We start from the raw sequence: 19987 nt of genomic DNA on the forward strand, positions 1-19987 counted from the left end.
AAGCCATTTCCACCGAAAGCTATCAGCTGTGTATTACAAAGGGAACAAATGACTGTAAACTCAATTACTTTGGGTGTATAATAAATGCATAACACGCCCTGATAATGTACAACCCATCCGTCAAGTGAGGAAGCATTGCCATCAAAATCAACGGGTTAAATCCCGCTCCGAACTATAAATCAGTTCCCTATGCTGTAGGCATCCACAGGAGGAGCAGTGAAACAACTCAACAGAGAATCATAAATTCAGCTTTAGTGTTATTAGTAGTAAAGTGAAATATTGAGATCCTCCAAGCTGTGAATATATCAGACTAAATATGAATATGTAGTGTGAAACTACTCAAAGACAGCACTTTTGTCTAGATATAAGGTTGTTATAAGGCTGTCTTTCAGTAGACTGTGATCCGACAAAGAAAATAGATTAAATGTTGACATAAAAGAGAGAATATGATGCCTGGCAGTCTACCTGTTTGCTTTGCATTTTAATTTGGCAGGCACTATAAAAGAAGACTGACGGCGGTGGAGAAAAGTAAAGCAGACAGGCGTGTAGAGTAGGAGAGATGTAGATGGATAACTGAAGGAAAGGAGTTTACATTATTTACAGTCTGAGGATAAAGCAGAGCGACTCAAGTCTCTTAGGTTTCAGGGTGGCCGAGCATTTTGAGCGTCGGCCTAGCCGACTTGCATTTTTGCCAGTGAACGCACACGGAACCATGTCACTTTATTTAATGGATGACCAAACAGTCACAGTGGCAGCAAATACATAAACAAGGCTGTCAGATGTCTGAATAAGGCAAACCCACTTAAACTGACATCAGATACCCTGCATTGCCATTTTGCAACATGGAAACTATGGTTGTTTACAACAGCAGAAGCATCGTTCCAGGACTTTTAAGACCACGTGAAACCAAATACAGAGCTCAATTTGCACTGTGTTTAAAAAAAAATTGTGGATGAGGGATAATATCCAGTTGAAAAGTGGGAGTGAAACTTGGTGAAAAGGTTAAACAAACATCCAGCACCACCAAGCAATTATAGAGCTGTAGAGGGAGGGGGGGGGTCACCGTAATATACAAGTCTAGTTTTATCACTTCATACTGAGGATAAGTGAGTATTTTACTATCAGTGAAATGTAGAGTGCTTCTCCTCCCCTGCCCTGCCTTGCATACATTTTCTGGCATTTCCGATGCTGGCAGTGTGTATTAAAGTGTCAGCATTCCCTGTCAGATGTTACTGCCTACTCTTTGACTTTTTAGGAGCTAGACTTGGGTTGCAAAATGATGCAGCACAAGCCTGTTTATATAGTAGAGATAATTGCTCATTAGTTGATACGGCAGTGTCGAAAAACGCGCATTATTCCGATCAATCCTGAATCCCTGAATTTAAACTGGCGCTTTACTCCTGACACCAATCAGTGTCTGAATGTGACACTTGTGCCTCTCAGGAACAGATCACTGTTGCATTGATTCTGGAAAGCTACCATGTGAGAGTGACAACGCTATTTGAAGCCCCGCTTGTTGACTCGGCCTCTGTTAAGCAGCAGCTGCTGGAAGAGAGGCAGGCAGTTATTTGAGGTTAATGGTTGTCCATGCCCTCCTCTCTAGTTAGACATTCACATGGCAACACCTCAACTGTCCGTGGAACAAACACAAGTGCAGTGTATTAGTCACAGAGCAGTTGCTTGTTGTCATTGCATAGTTGTCGGACTCCTGACTCTCCACAGGAGCAGTGACACCAGTGGTGCTTAGGTTGTTGCATTACAAGATTTGTCTGCAATGTGGAAGACTCAACATGGATTAAATTAGAGCGTTTGAAATGTCCAAAGAAGTTATATATGTAGGCCAGACATTATTAGCTTGTGTACAGATGGGTATTTCAGATTTCAGTAAGGGTTTGTTGGAATCCTGCCTCGCAGGCTGTGTGTGCAGGAATGCATGAAATAAACAATACACAAAGGCCAGAGTGAAAAAATGTCTTTATCTTATTCTATTACGTGCACACACAGACTCATAAAGCAGCACACACACACACCCAGTAGTGTTAAACAAGGGACTGTCTGCTCTTTAGCCTCAGGCCTTGTCCTTTCACAACTCTTGGTTCTCCCTCATTTGTCAGTCAGTATTTAAGTAGAGAAACAAGCTTCCTTTACCCAACATATTTATTTAACTCCCTTTTCTGTTTACATTCTGGGTTGAGGACCTTTATATAACACTGGTTTATGGGGAAAATATTTCATATGGCATTCAAGATTGTAACAATTCTCAGTTGGTACAGTTGTTGCAGTATCGGTTACCAGTGTGTGCGTGTGTGTATGTGCCCTAGCTGTTTGAAATCTAGGCGTATCCCAATGAAATAACGACCAAATGAAGTTTAAAGAGATTGACTTTCTCTTTCGTTCATGTGCACTATCTTCTCTCTAAGATCCTAACCGTTGTTTCAGAAACCAAAAGGGGGGAAAAAGCTTGATTTATGTCTTGGACAAGGGTAGAAATGGGGAAACATTGTGCTTGCTGTTTTTTATATTGCTAACCTGTATCTGTGTTTTAAAAGACACTACTGTTTAGGCATCGAGGTGCAAATTGTGTTCCGCAAATGAGACATAGCTTTCGACAAAATCTTTATTTTGGGATTTTTGGCACATGGGTGTGAAGTACTGCACTGTAAATTGCTTGTTGTGGCAATGTGTTACAAGTTTTAAAGCTGGCCTGTTCTCTTTGCTCCATGTTGCTCTGGATTTAACGTCTCGGAAAGAAGAAGAAGAAGAAAATGTGGCACATCTATCGTCCATCTGTCCATCTTGAATCTTTGTCCATCTTTGCCATGTTAAGTTTTTTTTACAGCAATTATTTCACTTTGTTCTGCTCCTTGGGTTACTTGTGTGATGTATTTTGTTAAGTTTAACTGCAAATTAGCGTTTATACTACAAAGTGTTCGGTAGCTGTGGGAAAATTTGCCGTAGCGTAAAAAGGAAACAAGCATCGTTGGTTTAGCTTAGTGGCGTCTTTACATTAGTTAATAATCTCGACTTGAAGCCCGACTTGACTCAAGCTATCTGGAGGCATTCAGGCGCGACGGTCACACTGATTATCCTCTAATGAGAAAGAGCTTGAGTCTGCCAAGTTGACTGACCACCCCCCAACATCGCCGCTGATTGTCCTTAACATTGGGAGCTGAGACTGGGTTGTTTTCTTTAACAGTTCAATGATTAAAGTTTGAGACCATCCCAGAAAAAAAGCCAATGAGATGCTGGAGTGCAAATGTCCATTAAACACCAGAGCAATCGATGTGTGCTTTCCATCAAATATTATTTGGTTACATAGACTAGACGTCTTGATAAATATTATTACAATATTCAAATCATGCTAGTGGTGATTTTTATCATTTGAGAAATCAATTTTAGAAAGATATTTACACAGCAGTGTAGTTTGCAGTTTAGTACTGAGTTCCTGGAGTGGTTATGTGTGACGTTAATTCTCACTACTAGCCTTCCTGCTATACTTATCACTGCTACACTTATCTGATGATACTAAACCTCTTTTATCACAGAAACTAAAAAAGACACATCAACACCCGCCCACACCGATCAGCTCACATCAACATCACCTCCAGAAAGTATCATCTTTGAAAAGAGACTACAGCTGCAAATTAGCTCTCTTTTTTTCCCATGTAAATATGTCGTGCTTAATTCGCTGTTTATTTGCATATAACAACTGTTGTAACTGGATCAAACAAATAACAAATCAGAAATGTATTATTGGACAGTATGTAGCTGACTGAATAAAATAAAAAAAACCTGGATCAGCTTCAGTCCTGGGAATTTACATTAATTTTATAAAATTTGGTGTGTTCAATTAATGAATAGTGAAACAGATCAAAGTAACCGTAAGCTGACCTTTTTATATATGGTATTTATGGTATGATCACAGCAGACAAACAGCGGCAATCACTCAGGAAGTTTCTGCCACTTCATGTTTGTTTACCTTTGCCTTTTGCTTTGGATTTGTCTACTTACACTTTTGAACCTTCATGTTTCCACATGATCTTTTGAGGCCTTCAGTGACAGGATGTCAGAGCATTATTGTGTGTATGAATGTCTGTTTTGATGGCAAAGTAAGATTGATCGTCAACGCCTGTCATTAGGTTCAAAACACCTTAGCTGAAATGCCTTTGGGAAGACACCCAGGGGTTTTATTTCTACCAACTCAGAATATCTGGCTGTGGAGGGGGTTGGAGTTGTCAATAGGAAAGTCAAGACTAAGCACTTCAAGTGTTTCCTCATTGCTGCTGGGACTTTTTCTGCTTTTAATAATTCAGTTTCTTGGTTAATGGCTTTGTTTTTATAGCACTACAGTAGCTCTTCAAACCCTGAGAACCCTTTTTATGCACATTTCAGCATTTGTGTATTGCACACATCTTTGTCTTGTGTTTTCTTAATAATGTTACAGATGTCTCTTAAGCATTTATAATATCTGACATCACAGAAGTCATTACTTGGTCACTTCAGTTGTCAGTATTAATATAATTCAAAAGTTAAATGTTTAACGGTGTTTTAGCTGACCTCTTTGGCGAGTGTGACTGAAGTAAGCCCAGACGAATCCCCTTCTTTTACAGTTAAATGTCAGTGCATTGTTATGCAGATGACACCAACTTATACTTGAAGAGTGTCATCAGTTTGGCATATCCCAAAATCTTCTACAGCTAAATACAACCAAATCAAATGTTTTCTAATTCAACAATGTCGACTTAAAATATCTGACTGAGTCTTCCTGTAATGTTAAAATCAGCTGAGACCTCGCAAACAGCTGATGAACAAGGCTTAGTGTTGTTTCTTCATTTTGCTTCCTGCATTTTTCTTTATGCTATTGTTATCGCTAATACTAATACTTGTCTAATACTTTGAACAGCATATTTGCACATTTTTTGAGCTGATTGTCCATTAAAACCAAATTAAAAACATATGTTCCTTCTTGAACATTCAAACTACAGGTAAAATAGTGAGGCATCTGGTGCCGTGTTTGTATCACGATAATAACCAACCACAGATTGTGGCAAGCAATCCCCGCAACCGTTCAATATTCAGTCTGTTTTTTAAAAGCAGCCTAGAGTGGGCAACTTGACGCAACAGAAATATTTCTCTCTCTGTTAAATAATTCACATAATCTCATGATTTGATCTGAATTTTGCTCAGGATTACAATACGACACAGGAGAAAAAAAAATCACGTAGTCTGTTAGTGGAAAACATCGGCTGCGTTTGCGGTGTTTTGGTTATACAAATCACCGTGTTGACTAGCTTCTTTCTGCCAAATGTGTTGCCACCACGTTGTGATGAGGCAGTTAACAGGGTCAATCGTTAAACCAAAACACAGAGGAGGCAGGAAGAGGAAGAATGTAGGTGATTAGCACATGCACGTAAAGCGATAAAACATTTTACCAAGATGAAATATTATCCTCCTCAACCTCTTGCAAAGTAATTTGCAGAAACATAAAACATTGGCACTAATACCCAACAGAAAATCACTGTGAGCTTCACTGCGACAGCCCTAATGATACCCTGATACGCAGTTAACATGTCATTACTCTGACATGGATGCACATACATGAGCTGATGCGGTTAGAAACTATGCACTATGCAACAGTAAGGAGTGTTAAACCACCTTGCAGATGGATATAACAATGACGTACTAATTAAAATTCATTAGATTTCAACCTAAAGTCTCTGCACCGAGCGATAAGTATGCACTCTTTACAACTGCTCACCAACAGGAACACAAGGCTGCCACAGTAGATGCTGCCGTTACTTTATCGACTTGCATTGAGACAGAGTGTCTCAATTATGGAATGAAGAGAGCAGAGATAATGAGAAGTGTTTTGAGCATCTTTAGCAACCGGCTTTTGCAATTCAGAAATCACGGCAGAGTGGAATGGCTGAGCATGTTAATGGAGCCGCTCTTGTTTCTCCTCTTTTTTTTTTCTTTTCTTTTGAGCACAGGAAAAATCAATCTGGCACCTTGTCAAGGTTTTAAGATTGGGGTTTCCTTTACACGCTCACCAATGTGTGAGTGTTTCTTTTCTCCTTCCGTGTCAGCTGTTGCCACAGACAAGCCGCAATTTGATTATTTATTTGTACTCATGGGTGGGTCCAATTCCCAGTTTAGACTGGTCGCCACTATTTAGGTTTGACGAAATTACGATTTTGTCTTTCTACAAATACTGGTGGACAATGTTGAGACTGCGCTGAAAGGGAGGTCATACCTCACAGGAAACGAGCGCTTTGTGTCAGACATGAATGAGGAACAATAAATGCGCTCGATTAAGCTTTGATTCACGTGAACGTTTTGTTTACTTCTTATAATTCCTCTGTGATATTCGTCTCGGTTTGATTTAAAATTCACAAGGAACCAACTTCGTCTGTCAGCTACTTAAACCTTGAGAGCGAGTCTTTGTTCTTTCATTGAATCTATTGATCACAATCAAAGTGAGTGTTAAGCTGTCTTGGTTGAAACGCCGCTGAGTGATTCGAGGTTAATGTCGGTTTAAAAGTAGTTTACATCATAAAAATAACAATGAAGTTAATGATTAGTCTGCCAACTGTTTGCTTTTCTAATGCGCTCAAAACAATCTTTTGATTAAGTATACACAACATAATTACAGTGCCTTTTTTACAAGTATTAGAAAGTAGCTCTTTATTTATGTGTATAGCCTTCAGTTGAATTTGTTGGCAGTTATCTCTGTTTCCTCACTATTAGACATGTCACTTCAAGATGTCAGCTAGTTTCATCCCCCACATTTTCCTCATTAATGCAGTTATCTGTCTTCATTTATGAATAAATAGCTCTAATAAGATTTGTTTTTGCCTGACTAAATTCCTCCACAGCTGTGGTGAAGTTTTTTTTTCATGATGATCTCACATTGAGACATTTTTATCTGAGTCTGATCCGCGCTCCACTCAAGGTTACAGACTATGTGATTTGGTTCATTCGCCGTGCTTCTCGCTCCAGCTGCGTCCTTCTGACATCCTGCTGACTCTTTGAATGAGTACCATCTAACGTACGTAATGCCAGTTATATAAAAAGTTTGCACTGAAGTGTGGAGTGTGAGTATCGTGTATTGAAACCAGTGGACTGATTCACTTACGAGGTGATTTCTCACATGGGTGAAGGCAAACAGGAATGTTTTATTAAATCAAATCGAACTGTGGCTGAACTACAATTGTTATTCCACCATGTTTTATTCTATTTTATCTTATTGTCATCTTTTATTTACACTTGAAGTCATATTTATGAGCTCCTTCTCTTCCTTTTGTCTTTTTTTAATGACTTATGTCTTATTTAACACATTTTGTATTACCTTGTTATTGAAAGGTGCTAGATAGATAAACAAGCCTTGCCTCACTGGCTAAATTAGATAAGCACATAAAACACTCAGTCGCCTAGCAGCAGAGGTCTTTGTTCATTATAAATTCATTTTTAGTCAAAACAGACAAATGTTAGCCAGGGTGGATATACTTCGTCATCTGCTCTGCATGTGCAAAGTGCACAGTAGCTTTGCTTGTTATATGAAAACATATTGGCATCATTGCATGTCGAGTAAACAGTATTAATGTGTTGTATTTAACATCCAGCCAGCATCTCAGTGACAGAAACATCATTTTTTGTCATAGCTGCATTAATAATGTTTGGAAAATCAAACAAATTTAAATGTGGTTTTAACCATGGCCACACACATAACTACTTGTTTGGGGTATGCTGCGGACACTAGAGCTGATCGTGGCCATTCTAGTCAATGCTTGCAACCCTACTAGAAGCACTGTGGCACATTCTGAAGCAGGTTTCCGCTGCACTCTGCCAAGAATACGCGCTTGTTGTATTTTTGATGAATACCACAAGAAGCTGCATCAATCACCGCAGAGGAGATCGAGTTAGTTTTCAAAATAAAACACACTGTGCAAACTTTTAATTGGAAAAACAGCCAATGGGAAACTTTAATGCGTAGCCTACCTACTCAAGGTAGAAGCACACAAACCAATGGAAAAATGACCAAATCATGTAACAAGCTAACATCTGGCAGGCAAGGTGCATCACTTCTGAAACGTTGCTGGTGAGGTGGTGTGGAAAACGGACTAAAACAGCGTTGTATGAGAAATGTGACATGCCTGGTCAAGTTCCGGCGTAACGCTGCCAATTTTGAAATGTTATCTAGTTTTTTCTCAGTTTTGCCCTTTAATCCACAGTCTTTGTTTTTCACACCAAAAACTAAGCTTTTCAAACGCATTGAAAATAATAGTAGTATGCGTGCTCAGACATGGTTATGAGCAAGTCAAAAATCCAGTTTTCTGTTGCCTTGTGCATTTTGTACATTAGTACCTGATCACAGCTGTAATGTATCATCAAAATGGTGATTCATTTGATTCAGTCTTTGAAGCCGTGCCTACTCTTTGTGTGGCTAACAGGTAGTGTTTAAGAACACTACGGGGGAAACCCGGTTGTCTTAACATGCTTACTAATGTAGTTTTGATGTGAGAGTGAAAAAGCACACAAGATAGAGGGCCGTGTTTCTGTTCTCTCTTCTTGTTTCTTGCTGCATCACACCGGAGCTTGGACATTAGGGGAGGACAGCCTAATCAGCTGTAGAGCAATCTTCATATTTCACGCTTCTTTGGTTACTGTTGATTTGAGTCATACAGCTGCCAGTCTGAGACACGCAGAAAGCTGCTGCAGTCAGGGATTCAAAAAATACCCACTGGCTATAATGGGAACATTACGAATGAAACCTTTTGTGTGTTGTTTTTTTTTTTAAAGGAGTGACCTCATTTAGTTTCTAATTCAGGTTGAGTAAAGATAAAACCGATAAAATCATCTTTACATCCACGTGAGGTCGGAGATCTTTGCTTTATCTGTCGTTGACATATTTACTGATAAAGATGCCGGCTGACCTGCAGACTCCTGATTCCCATCACCTTGATTGGTTGGGCACGTTTCTGTTTTTGGTAATCAGCTCAAGCACACAATCCAATTACACGCAGGTTACTGTGGGAACCTTTTTTAAAATGACCTGCAGAGAAAAGGATGCACGTAGCTAGACTCGGCACATTTGTTTTTTGTTTTTTTTTTTGCTTACAGCTGCTTTTTAATCTGCTAAGAACTCATACTCTTTGAATTCAGCCTGATTGTGCTGCAGATGGATTTTGTAACCAATAACCTATAAGTGTTTTATGTTGGCAAATGTACAGGTCTTGTTCTGACAACCAAATGATTATAGGAGGAATAAACGGTAAAGTTGCAGAGCTCAACAGTATGTCTTAAAAATGTTTATTTTGTCTGACCAAAGTCAACAAACCCACACATTCTCAGTTTAGGATATGAAACTGCCAGAAAATATACAAACCACCTCTTTGCTTTCGCCATTGGGTTTATTGTTTTTTAGTTATGTATGTGTGGGGTGTTGTCCCAACCTCAGTGCTCCTGGATATCCCCCTCCTGTTCAACCAGTCAGCGCTTGTTTGATACACAGAACCACAGCTATGCAGAGCATGTAGCCCAGATTGTGGAGGTGTTAAAATATCCTCTTGTGAGCTATGACAAACCCTGCGTCTCCGCGAGACAATTGAAAGTAACTTCAGTGGAGCATCTTTCAACCCCTTAATGAGCTCCGGGAATATTGGGAGCAGAGATGAGACAATAATCATTAAGACTGCAATCGTACCTCAATAAACAAAAAAACTGAAAACATTATAGCATAGTCTACGTTATTATGATTGTAATTATAGCAGGAACAACAAGGAACAAAGGCCTGGGCCCAGTGGCATGAGAGTAAACACACATTTATTGAAGTGAAAGCAATGCTCGTGGCATTTATTGCTCTAAATGAAGGTGTTCCTTTTAAATCCGTTAACTGAAAGAGTGATTTCTGTCATGTAAGTAGCTCCGTTTTAATATTGTTTTAGAAGATTTTCATCTCACTCCAGTAATTATTGTGATAATATGGTGTACTGAGATTGTTCTGGCCTAGATAATCGCACTGTGAAATGTTCATGTCGACACATGCCTAATTTGAGTGCATATCTCTCTCATTTATGCCTGAGCTGAGAAGCTGTGCAATTCAAACTATAATTACCTGTTCTGCTTTCTGACATGCAGGACTTGAAACATGTGTTATCCATCACGTGGTGGTGCTTTTCTTTTTTTGAGATTTGCCTGCATTTGTGTTGTTGAAAAGAGCACGATAGGAGTTGCTTGCATCTGCATAAATAAGTCCTACGTTGTGCCCGAACATAGCCGGACCTCGTCCTCTAATCTCGATGATTTTCTTAGCAGTCACATGCAGAAAACTACCTCATGTCGGGTCAGATGTTCCACTGCAAATCCCCCTTCCCCTATCTTTTTCTGCACTTTCATCACAGCTTATGTGGCCTATGTGATAGATTGCTGAATGAAACTGGATCTGTGAGAAAAAGGACAAGCACTCTGGGAGTTGCACAGCCCGCATGCCTTTCGCTCAACGGGGCACTCGCTGGGACATTTCCTCACTGGGGCTTTTTTCAAAAGGGCTTGCGCTGCAGTTCCAGCTAAGGGCAGTACAGTAGGTCAACTGCCGATAGAGTTACAACCTCTCTTTTGTGGAGGTGTCGGACAAATTAGACCTCACAACTGTTTACCCAGTCAAACAGGGACAGCTGCATCTCTCCGCCCTCTCCGAAAAACCTGCCACCGACTGTTGTTCCTTTGGGGAGCCATCTGTGAGGAATGAGCAAGGCACGGTGATCAAAATGATTGTTCAACAGTTTTACCTCTGTCACTGCTGGGGGTGATATGAATGGCCCCTTAACTGAATCAACACAAGCTCTGTGTATTATGTGATCCAGCTGCCATTTTGGACTCTTGCACTAACGAGCACTGAGTAATGGTAGATGGTGCAAAATGACTGCTTTTCTGTCCGTCAGTGGGAACAACCCGGCTTTAAACAGCACCAGCATGTGTACTTTATATATCTGCGAGTTTATATCCTAAGATAGAACTGGGCTTTTGTCTAACACAAATGTATAAGCTCTTCCATTATAGAGATATTTAATTTAATTGTTGCACCAACATTAATGAGGCAGAAAATATGCTGATATCCCGATGCCAGCTCTTTGGATGCTGTCATAGTTTTGGAGAAGCTTCAGAATTTGACTTGATAAGCTCATCAGGATGAGCCGTATTTACACAAGGCTAATAGATGAGGGTTATGTGAGGCACATATGTAATAATTTGTGGCATCAAGGTGTGCAGTGTTGATAAGTAACGAATAAAGTAGAAGTTAAATATTTAACACTTTTTTTAGCAGCTTGACATCAAATGTGAAAAATGTGCTTGTTATGAATGTTTTTATCACTTCAGTTCATTAATTGTCTATAAAATTAGTGGGTATTCATTTTAAAACATTTAAGACAATTCTCAGTATAATTCAGGTTATCAATTAATTAATGGTAAAAGCAGTTGTATTTTTTTTCTTCAGTCTTTTAATTAAGGACGTGTTTTGAATTAAACCATTTTGACTTGAGATCTTAAAGGTCCAGTGTGGTGAATTTAGCCACCTAGCAGTGAAGTTGTAGATAACAACCAAATGAATACTCTCCCACGCCTCACCCTCTCCTTCCAAGCATGTATTCAAATTCAAATTTAAAAAAGCTAATTGTCATATCTAGAGTCAGTGTTTGATTTGTCTGCTCAGGGCTACCATTTTTAAAAAAAATGGCAGTTTAACATGGCAGTCTCCATGGAAGAGGACCCGCTCTCTCTGTAGGGTCATTTTAAGGCAACGAAAATGCAGCGGTTCCTATTTTCCTACTAGTCCAACTCCTGCCAATAGATGCTCCTAAATCTTACACACTGGACCTTTTTAAAGACAATGCATTGTTGAAATATCATAACACGGTGACCTGAGTATCGATACATTTATCAGAAATACTAATCACTAATCAGGCGTAAGACTCAATGCACATGATCGCCTTAGGAAGATCTTGACACTGTACTGTTCGGTTGCGTTTTGTCAGTTGGGGTCTCGACAGCACAAAAAGAATCAACAAAATTCATGCCTGTTTGGAGGCTGTATTGATCTCACCCTCGCCAGTCCAGCGTATTTTGTGCTCAGGCTTCCTTATTTTTCATGTCCTTCACTGCAAGGGGAGATGAGAACTACAGATGTGTGAATTATTTACTGATATGTAGTGAGTTCTCAGGGGACTCTAAGTGCAGGGTTTTCCCAGATTCATCCTTATCATCCTATTTACAGCTTCTGGTGGGGATAAATTGAGCCAGTGGTCTGAATTAGATTATCCATAAGGTGTAATGATACCATTTTACCCTAGAACAGACTTAATGTAGAGCAGGGGTGTCAAACATCCAAACAAACCAATATGAGCTCAGATGGGCCAAACCATTTTGCATAACACATCCAAACGTTGTCCTTTTTACAATTAATGAATTATTTGATAAAATTCAAATTAATTGAATTTTATCAATTTAATTTCATCTCATAATACTGTCCATTTAGAGCAGGTCTAGATCATACTCATACTATTAAATTATTAACAGAAACCCAACATTTCCCACCATGACCAAGCACTTGGCGACAGTGGCAGGGAAAGACTTCCATCTACCATGATCGGTTGAGTTAAAGAAAGATTCATTCATTTACAAAACATGATTAACAGCCTTAAGAAGTGTAATTTGTCTATATATACGTCTCAGTTTTATCACATTCAGTCAGTCTTCTTCATGCACATTACAACTTACAAAATGTTAAGTCACATGTATTTTGGAACTTTAATACTACTATTTTTTTTAAAATTGGATCCTTTGGTAGGCCAGTTCTGGTCACTAAGCCATATGTTTGACATGCCTAAACTAGAGGATTGGCTGTTAAAAGTCTTATACAATGGGGGGAAAAAGGGAAATATGTGTCTCAGTAATGTTTATTTGAATATTGTATCACCTTTAACTGATAGTGGCTTTTAATTATGTTCAGAATGTTCATCTTTCAACAATATCAAAACATCTCCAACACCTCTCAGATGAATTTTACTTTTCCATACACCGTCGCTGCTTCTGCTGGGTATTTTAATTAGCAGATGCTGAAGGCGGGTACTAAAAAGCAATAGTGGTATTGATGCTGCTGGCAAGGCAAACTGTTTATGTAGCGTGTGTTATTCACAAGAGAAAACTGTGTGTTATGTTTCAAATTTCTCAGTGTAATTTTAATGTAGCATATAACTTAAAAAAAAAAAGAAACACACACAACAAACACAAACAAGTTGATATTCACTTGTTTTTGAAACGTCATATTTGTCATATATGAAGGGGTCAGAACTTCAGTATTCGATGTGATTGATTGCAATTTTACAAGCTTCCAGTTAACAACATCTTTACATCTACGCTGATCTTCAGCATGTCCTTGAATTTATCTGCTAAAACATATAAAACGCACGGTGTGTGTGTGTGTGTGTAAGCAAACCGATGTTCTCCTGAGGCAAACACTGGTTCATTCATGTTTTTAAGCTTCCTCTGTTAATGCAAGATTACCATTGGGTTCTTTTGAGTTGAAAAGGCACGGCTTCATAAAACCGTGCGGGGGTGTGTGAGGCCAGCTACTCCTTATTTATCAGCAGTGACACTATCAGCAGTGCCCTGTGAAAAGAGAGCCAGTCATTCAGAACAGTGGGGCCACCTTGGCTGTCAAAGCAGGATTTAAGCTACATTTCCCATGGTTGCCATGGCGACTGTGGGAAGTGATTATGAAGAGAGGGTTTCGGAGCACTGCTGTCACACCAGTGGGTATTACCATAGTGGTTTGCGCAGTGATCACCAGAGAATTACTGGCTCGTGATCAAACGATTTTTTTGTTTAGTACCCAATGAAATGCTGTGTTCTGAGATGGCAGTGCCGTAGTACTACTATTTATATGTCTTAATTATTAGACTAATATAACTCTTTTGTCTTTTCTTTCCAGGACAAAATGTGGATAAATGGGACAGGAACGAGTAGACCGTGAGGATTCTCTAACCCTTGCCCCTGAGTCCAAACCGTCTGAGAGGGTGTCGGACCTCACTGAGGCAAACCTGGGCCGTTGGCACTAAAATGTCCCTAAGTGGTGGCACTGCAGGCGGGAAAGGTGTGGACTCTAATGCGGTGGACACTTATGACAGCGGGGATGAGTGGGATATCGGTGTTGGAAATCTGATTATTGACCTTGACGCTGACTTAGAGAAGGACAAACTTGAGATGTCTGGCACGAAGGACGGCATGGCGGCACCACCCAGTGCAGTGGCAGCGTTGCCTGACAACATCAGGTTTGTTAGTCCAGTGTCTGGCTCTCAAGGTAAAGAAAGCAAATCCAAATACAAGCGCAGTAAGAACTCTAAAGACAATAGTAGCAAAGCTTCAGCAGGAGATGGGGGCAAAAAAGAAACAACAGGACGGACTCAAGGCGAGCCAACAGCAGCGAGCGCAGGAGCTGCTGGCAACAATTCCACCTCTGGAAAGAACATGGAAAAAGGGGGCAAAGCCTCCAGAGGTGTACTGAGCGGTAAAAAAGAGAAGGAAGGGGCTAGCGGGAAAAGTAAGAAGGACAAAACAGATGGAGCCCCAGTCGTAGCAATAGCTGCTGCGGAGAAGGATGTTGTGTCTCAAGCCCAAGTTGCTTTGGGGAATAGCCGTAATGCGTCCTTTGAGAACACACAATCAACAGACTTGGCAGAAGCCAATCAAATGGGGAATATTGCACTTGAACCTGTTGGGATAGTACCAGCATTGACCACAAAAACTGAACCAGAGGAGGTGGAGAATGGTAATAGTGAATGCAAGACGCTAAAGAAGGTGAAAAATGAAAAGGTACGTTCTTCAGTTTACTCTTTTGATGCTGCATGGATTGTTTCACTGACCAATGTTTGATTTTATTTGTCAATGGCAATTTTTTATTTCCATTTGGGGACATGTGCAGTTGTCAATTTCACAGGCTTATGTTGCAACATGATCTGTAATCTTTAAACTTGATAAACATAATATGCAGCTTTAAATACATTTGTACATTAATATCCAAAAAATTGAACTATTTTGGTAATTAGTCTCTTAAAACAAATATCTAAATGAAGCTATGCGAGCCTGCTCGTGTATTTTGGAGATTCCCTAGTGAGTGCTGCAAATGCAGATGCTGAAAAGTCTTAACAGCAACTCAGAGTAGGGCTGCTCGATTATGGAAAAAATCAATATCATGATTATTTTGGTCAATATTGAAATCACGATTATTCAAACAATTAATTTTGAGTTTCACAATGCATTTATTCAGCATTTCTCTCTCTCTCAAAAAACACATCGTTATTGATTCTTTATGCAAAATATTCAAATTGAAATTAAATTTTGGCTACAAATATGTACTTTACAGCTGTTTTGCAATGTATAAAGCATTAAATCAATAAAATCAATGTACTCTATGGAACATTAAATAAGGCATAGAAAAACATAAATGTATCCAAAGCATAAGCATCAATAAGCAATAAGCATCTTCTTGAAACCCTCACCCTCGACTGTATTAATGGGTTGCATATCTTTAGCTAAGAAATATCCAATGGCAGCTGTTAGGCCCCGTTTACACGGGTAATTTAAAAAACTGAGACATTTCCCTTCGTTTGTACCGATCTTTTACACGCAAACGGTGAATTCGCCTCTGAAAACGAATCGAGTTTTAGGCAGCTGATGCGCCAAAAGTGCGACCAATGTTTACCTTTTGCTATGACGATGATCATGGAAGCAGCCGCCCATAGGCTTGGCGTAGTTATGATGGCGCTCCATGGCGTATTTATGCGGGTTGATGTAAACGAAAACTTTTTTGAAAACGATGCTATGTGCACGATGTTATTTTGGAAAACGGAGGGAGGGAAATATTCGTTTCTCAACATACCCGGCTATGTGTAAACGTAGCTTAATGACTTGTGCCTCTCCGAACTTGTCGGATAAGGAGTCGCATTAAACAATGTGTCTGTGATCGATGACTGAGTTTGCGTTGACGTCTTGCTGGTTGTGGCACTGGCTTTGTCTTTTTGTTTCTTTATTAATTCGTCGTGAGTGACTTTGTGCTTTTGTTTGAGATGGTTGAATACATTTGTGGTGTTACCAAGAGGAGCAGCTATTACCTTGAAGCAAATCTTGCACATTATGTGCTGCTGCTTCTCGTCGGATTCTTCTCATTCGCTTTCAGTCTCACTCACTGTTTTTGAACACCAAACGACACACCTCCTCACTCTTCAGCTGCGTGAGGGAGTATGGGCTATCCTGTTAGTCAGCGGGGCCATGTGAAATGGAATGTATTGCGCATGCTCAGAAATTGTGTAATGAAAAGTGGAAAATAAATCGTTTAAACTGGATTATATGATTTATGAAATCGTTTGACAACAAAATCGAAATCATGATCAAAATTTGATTAATTGCACAGCCCTAACTCAGAGGACACTTTGTTTTCCAGAAGCCAGAAACAATTGACAACTGTGGAGTTGCATTTGTCTGTGAAAAGTATCTCTGAGCCATTACAGGCTTTCATCATTTTTAATTAACACAGTTTGATTTAATACAATAGGACACAAAAGGACAGAGCGCTGTCGTGTTCTTGAAGTTGTGTTTCGTGATAGTCTGTCATTTACAGCAGGCTTAGAGATGCACTCTCTATTCCCTCAAGCTGCCTGACATGTGATGCATAAAAAGACCTACTGCTGTTTCCTCTTTTATTACCATACGGTGAATAAGGGCACCCTTGACGAACATGATGCTGAGACCAGCTACAGGAAATAGCTCACACAGCGGTGGTTCTTTATTTTTTACCCACTTTTCTTTACAGTAACGGCTTGATTCATTTTGCCTTCATATTTGTAAAATTAATACCAGCCACCATGAGTTACAAATAACCATGAAAGCACATGAGCCAATAAATTCAAGTGCTCATGTCAAACAGGAATATAATAAGACATTGCCAGCCGTATACATCACATCACGCCTGTGAAGTTAAGTAAATGTCACGTCGCGTTCCACTCTCCCCCCCCCCCAACACTGACATTATCTTACAAGAACAATATAAAGATTTGTGTATCTATTCACCCACACTTATCTTGTTCACTCACAGAGTTGATCTATCACTGTGTCTATTGTATGCCTCATAGCAGCCTTTTCATGCTCTGGCAGTATAAAAGACAGCAGAGCAGGGAGGTGCTGAGGACTGTTTTTGTCTGTCATCGTGTTCCATTCTTAATCCCACAAGCCCCAGCAATGCCTGGTGGAGCAGTGTGTGGGGGAGGGAGCTGGTGCAAAGCACGCCTTCGTCGTCGTTTTTCCTGCTGCTCTGAAAAGTGGCGTGGGGGATGGGCTGCGAGGAAGCCTGTTTGATTCCTTAAATCCAGGACACCCAGTCATGAACACAAGCAGTGGAGTCTTTGGGCTATGAAAGGACATTTCTGGAAGGTCTTTGTAATCGTAATGTATTTAAAATGAAAAAGGCTTTTTGTGGGAGAACCACATGAATTGGTTGACTGCGCCGAATAAAGGAGAAGGGGTCAGAACTGCTTTCAAATTGGCAGTTGGTGAAAGCGTGATTATGTTGCAGCAAACATCAACTTTGATTTGAAGAGCAGTTTATAGGTCAGCAACGACAGTTAAAGGATGTTAGAAAAATGCAGTAAAATGTGTTTTTCTTTTCTACCTACCCAAACAAAATGTTCTGCGCTATTTGCATGTTATTCAGTCAGTTTGACATGCTTAACCTCGACATGGAGAAACTGGAACGTCTCATCACAAAAGAAAAGGGGCAGAACAAGGTCATGCATAACAATTGTCAGGCTGCATCCAAACCTGGTGTCGACACCAATGAGGGAACTACTCATATACATCTGAATGAGCACCGCCTTTATAATGATTGGAACTGGTAAAAGGTTGGGTTAAGGAGAAGTTGGCATAGCAAGAAAAATAAATTGTGATAAATAAAGAACATGCTGGATGTAGTAAAATAACTGGACACCATGTTTTTACATATTAAGACATATTAGAAACTGTTTTATTGCTAATTTAATAATAGTATTATAATTTTTAGTAATTTTTTTTGGTTTTGTGGTGCGTAACAGTTAAAATATACGAAGTCAGAGTAAAAACAAGTACTGTAAAAGTCAAGCAATCACCAGGCACATCCTCCCTAAAAGGTTCTTGTCTCTTTGTGGCTTTTAAATGCGTATTTGGCTCCAATGGCTCCAATTATAATGACACAAAGAGTTTTTGTTACACCCATTGTTTTAGAGCCATTTCTCTTGGACTCATTTCACATAATCTGCATTTCCAACATGCAGTAATCTCAGCCCAGCACTGTTTCTAGAGGTTTGGGAGATCCCATTTAACAGGTTTGCTCAGTATAAGTCTTAAAATATACACTAGTTACAATTAGCTGGACTACATACTGTATTTCACATGTCCTTTACTGAAACTATGCTAGCTCTGTAACAGATATTCCCACGAGCAACAGTAAAAGCTTTGCCACCATGAGGACTGACCACATACGGTCTTGTTTAAGCTGTGACATCCCGTCTTGTACACCACCATACCATCAGACAGAACGAGCATTTCACATGACAGTAAAACCCTCATCCTTCATCGTTCACTAGCCACAATAGCTAGCATTCAGCGTCCAAAGGGTAGACTTATGTCAGCCTGCACAAACTGTGAAAATGATACAGAATCTGAAAATGAATAGCCGAAAAATAACGACTTACTACATTAACAACTTCCATCTGTGGCCTGTGGCAGAGCCTGTGTCATGTCACACCTTTTCTTTTGTGGGTTGAGGTCAGAAATGCGCCATATTTTGTCGTTGTGACTTGAAAAATGTAAATTCAGAAAGGAACTGATGTAAATTATATTATGTGTTATCTTTAAAACTATATATTGTTTAGATTATGAGTCGATACACTGGATAATACACAAAATGGCAGTATTTAAGATCACCATTATTGTTAAGCAGATTTGGAAATTTGTCTGCCTCATTACAACTTGACTGAAAAGATCTAGTTGTCCCATGACCAGTGTAATTTAAGCATTAATCAGTATGTGTCTCGCCAGCAGTCTTCTTCTCAATGGCTGAGGTGTAATAGCATGGCTACATTGTCTGTGTCCTAAGTTAAAGCTCCCCAAAGCATTGGCTCTCAGATGCTGAATAAATCATCTTTACTTCCTCCGTACAAGTGCTAACCACCTCTGAGTGTGTCTCACTCTCCCACCTCTCATTATACAAATCTAGAGGAGTAAGGCATTCGTCAGCTGCCTCAATGTGCCACTGGCCTTGATAAATGGAGTAGCTCTCATGGAAAATTACATTGGCAATGTTACTTTGAAAAGGGAGGAGAGAAAGGAAAAGGCTGCACTTGAATGAAAGAGCACAGCCGCCGCTCTGCATTGCTGCTGATGTCCGGCTCGGGGAGTGGAGGGATTTCATCAGAGCTAGCTTGAGTTCTTTCTCTTTGCCTGTGCCTGACTGGCTGTTGCTATTCTGTTACAGCTCATTCCTTTTTAAGAAGAGCCAGGGCTTTTAAAGGCGCTGGAGTAGAAGAGAGACTCTGACTTATTTTAAGAAGGGAAGTAAATTACATCAAGAAACTCACTACAAAGTGAGCCTGTTGGCTTACCTGTCCGTGTTCATAGTGAAACTAATTCTGTCGTTGCTTTATTAACAGAGATAATTGAACAGAGGGATTTAAAAAAACATCTAATTTCTCTCAAATCCTCTCATTTATTAAGTGCTTGGATGAATGTATAAATATGTTAGATGTTCTTTATATCTTGCACAAACATTTATCTCAAGAATTTAGATTTAGATTTACACTCTTAGCAGACACTAGGGCTTTATTAGGCTGCCAATATACTCTGTTATACTGCTTGTAGGGTGGATGAATAGCTTCGGAAATCTTCCTCCTCCCTCTACATCTTC

General features: G+C 39.7%; 1 protein-coding gene across 5 annotated transcripts in view; it reads left to right on the plus strand.

Moving 5' to 3' along the window:
• The window catches only part of znf609b (zinc finger protein 609b), a 75801-nt gene that overhangs the window by 8353 nt on the left and 47461 nt on the right, over positions 1–19987 (plus strand). For all 5 annotated transcript variants that reach the window (XM_027281178.1, XM_027281180.1, XM_027281179.1 and 2 more), the window contains exon 2: positions 13988–14868. In XM_027281178.1, coding sequence (XP_027136979.1) covers positions 14116–14868 — 753 coding nt within the window. In that variant the 5' untranslated portion in view covers positions 13988–14115. The remainder of the gene's footprint in view (positions 1–13987; positions 14869–19987) is intronic.

This window comes from Larimichthys crocea, chromosome VIII (genome assembly GCF_000972845.2).
Source record: "Larimichthys crocea isolate SSNF chromosome VIII, L_crocea_2.0, whole genome shotgun sequence".
Classification (NCBI taxonomy): Eukaryota; Metazoa; Chordata; class Actinopteri; family Sciaenidae; genus Larimichthys; species Larimichthys crocea.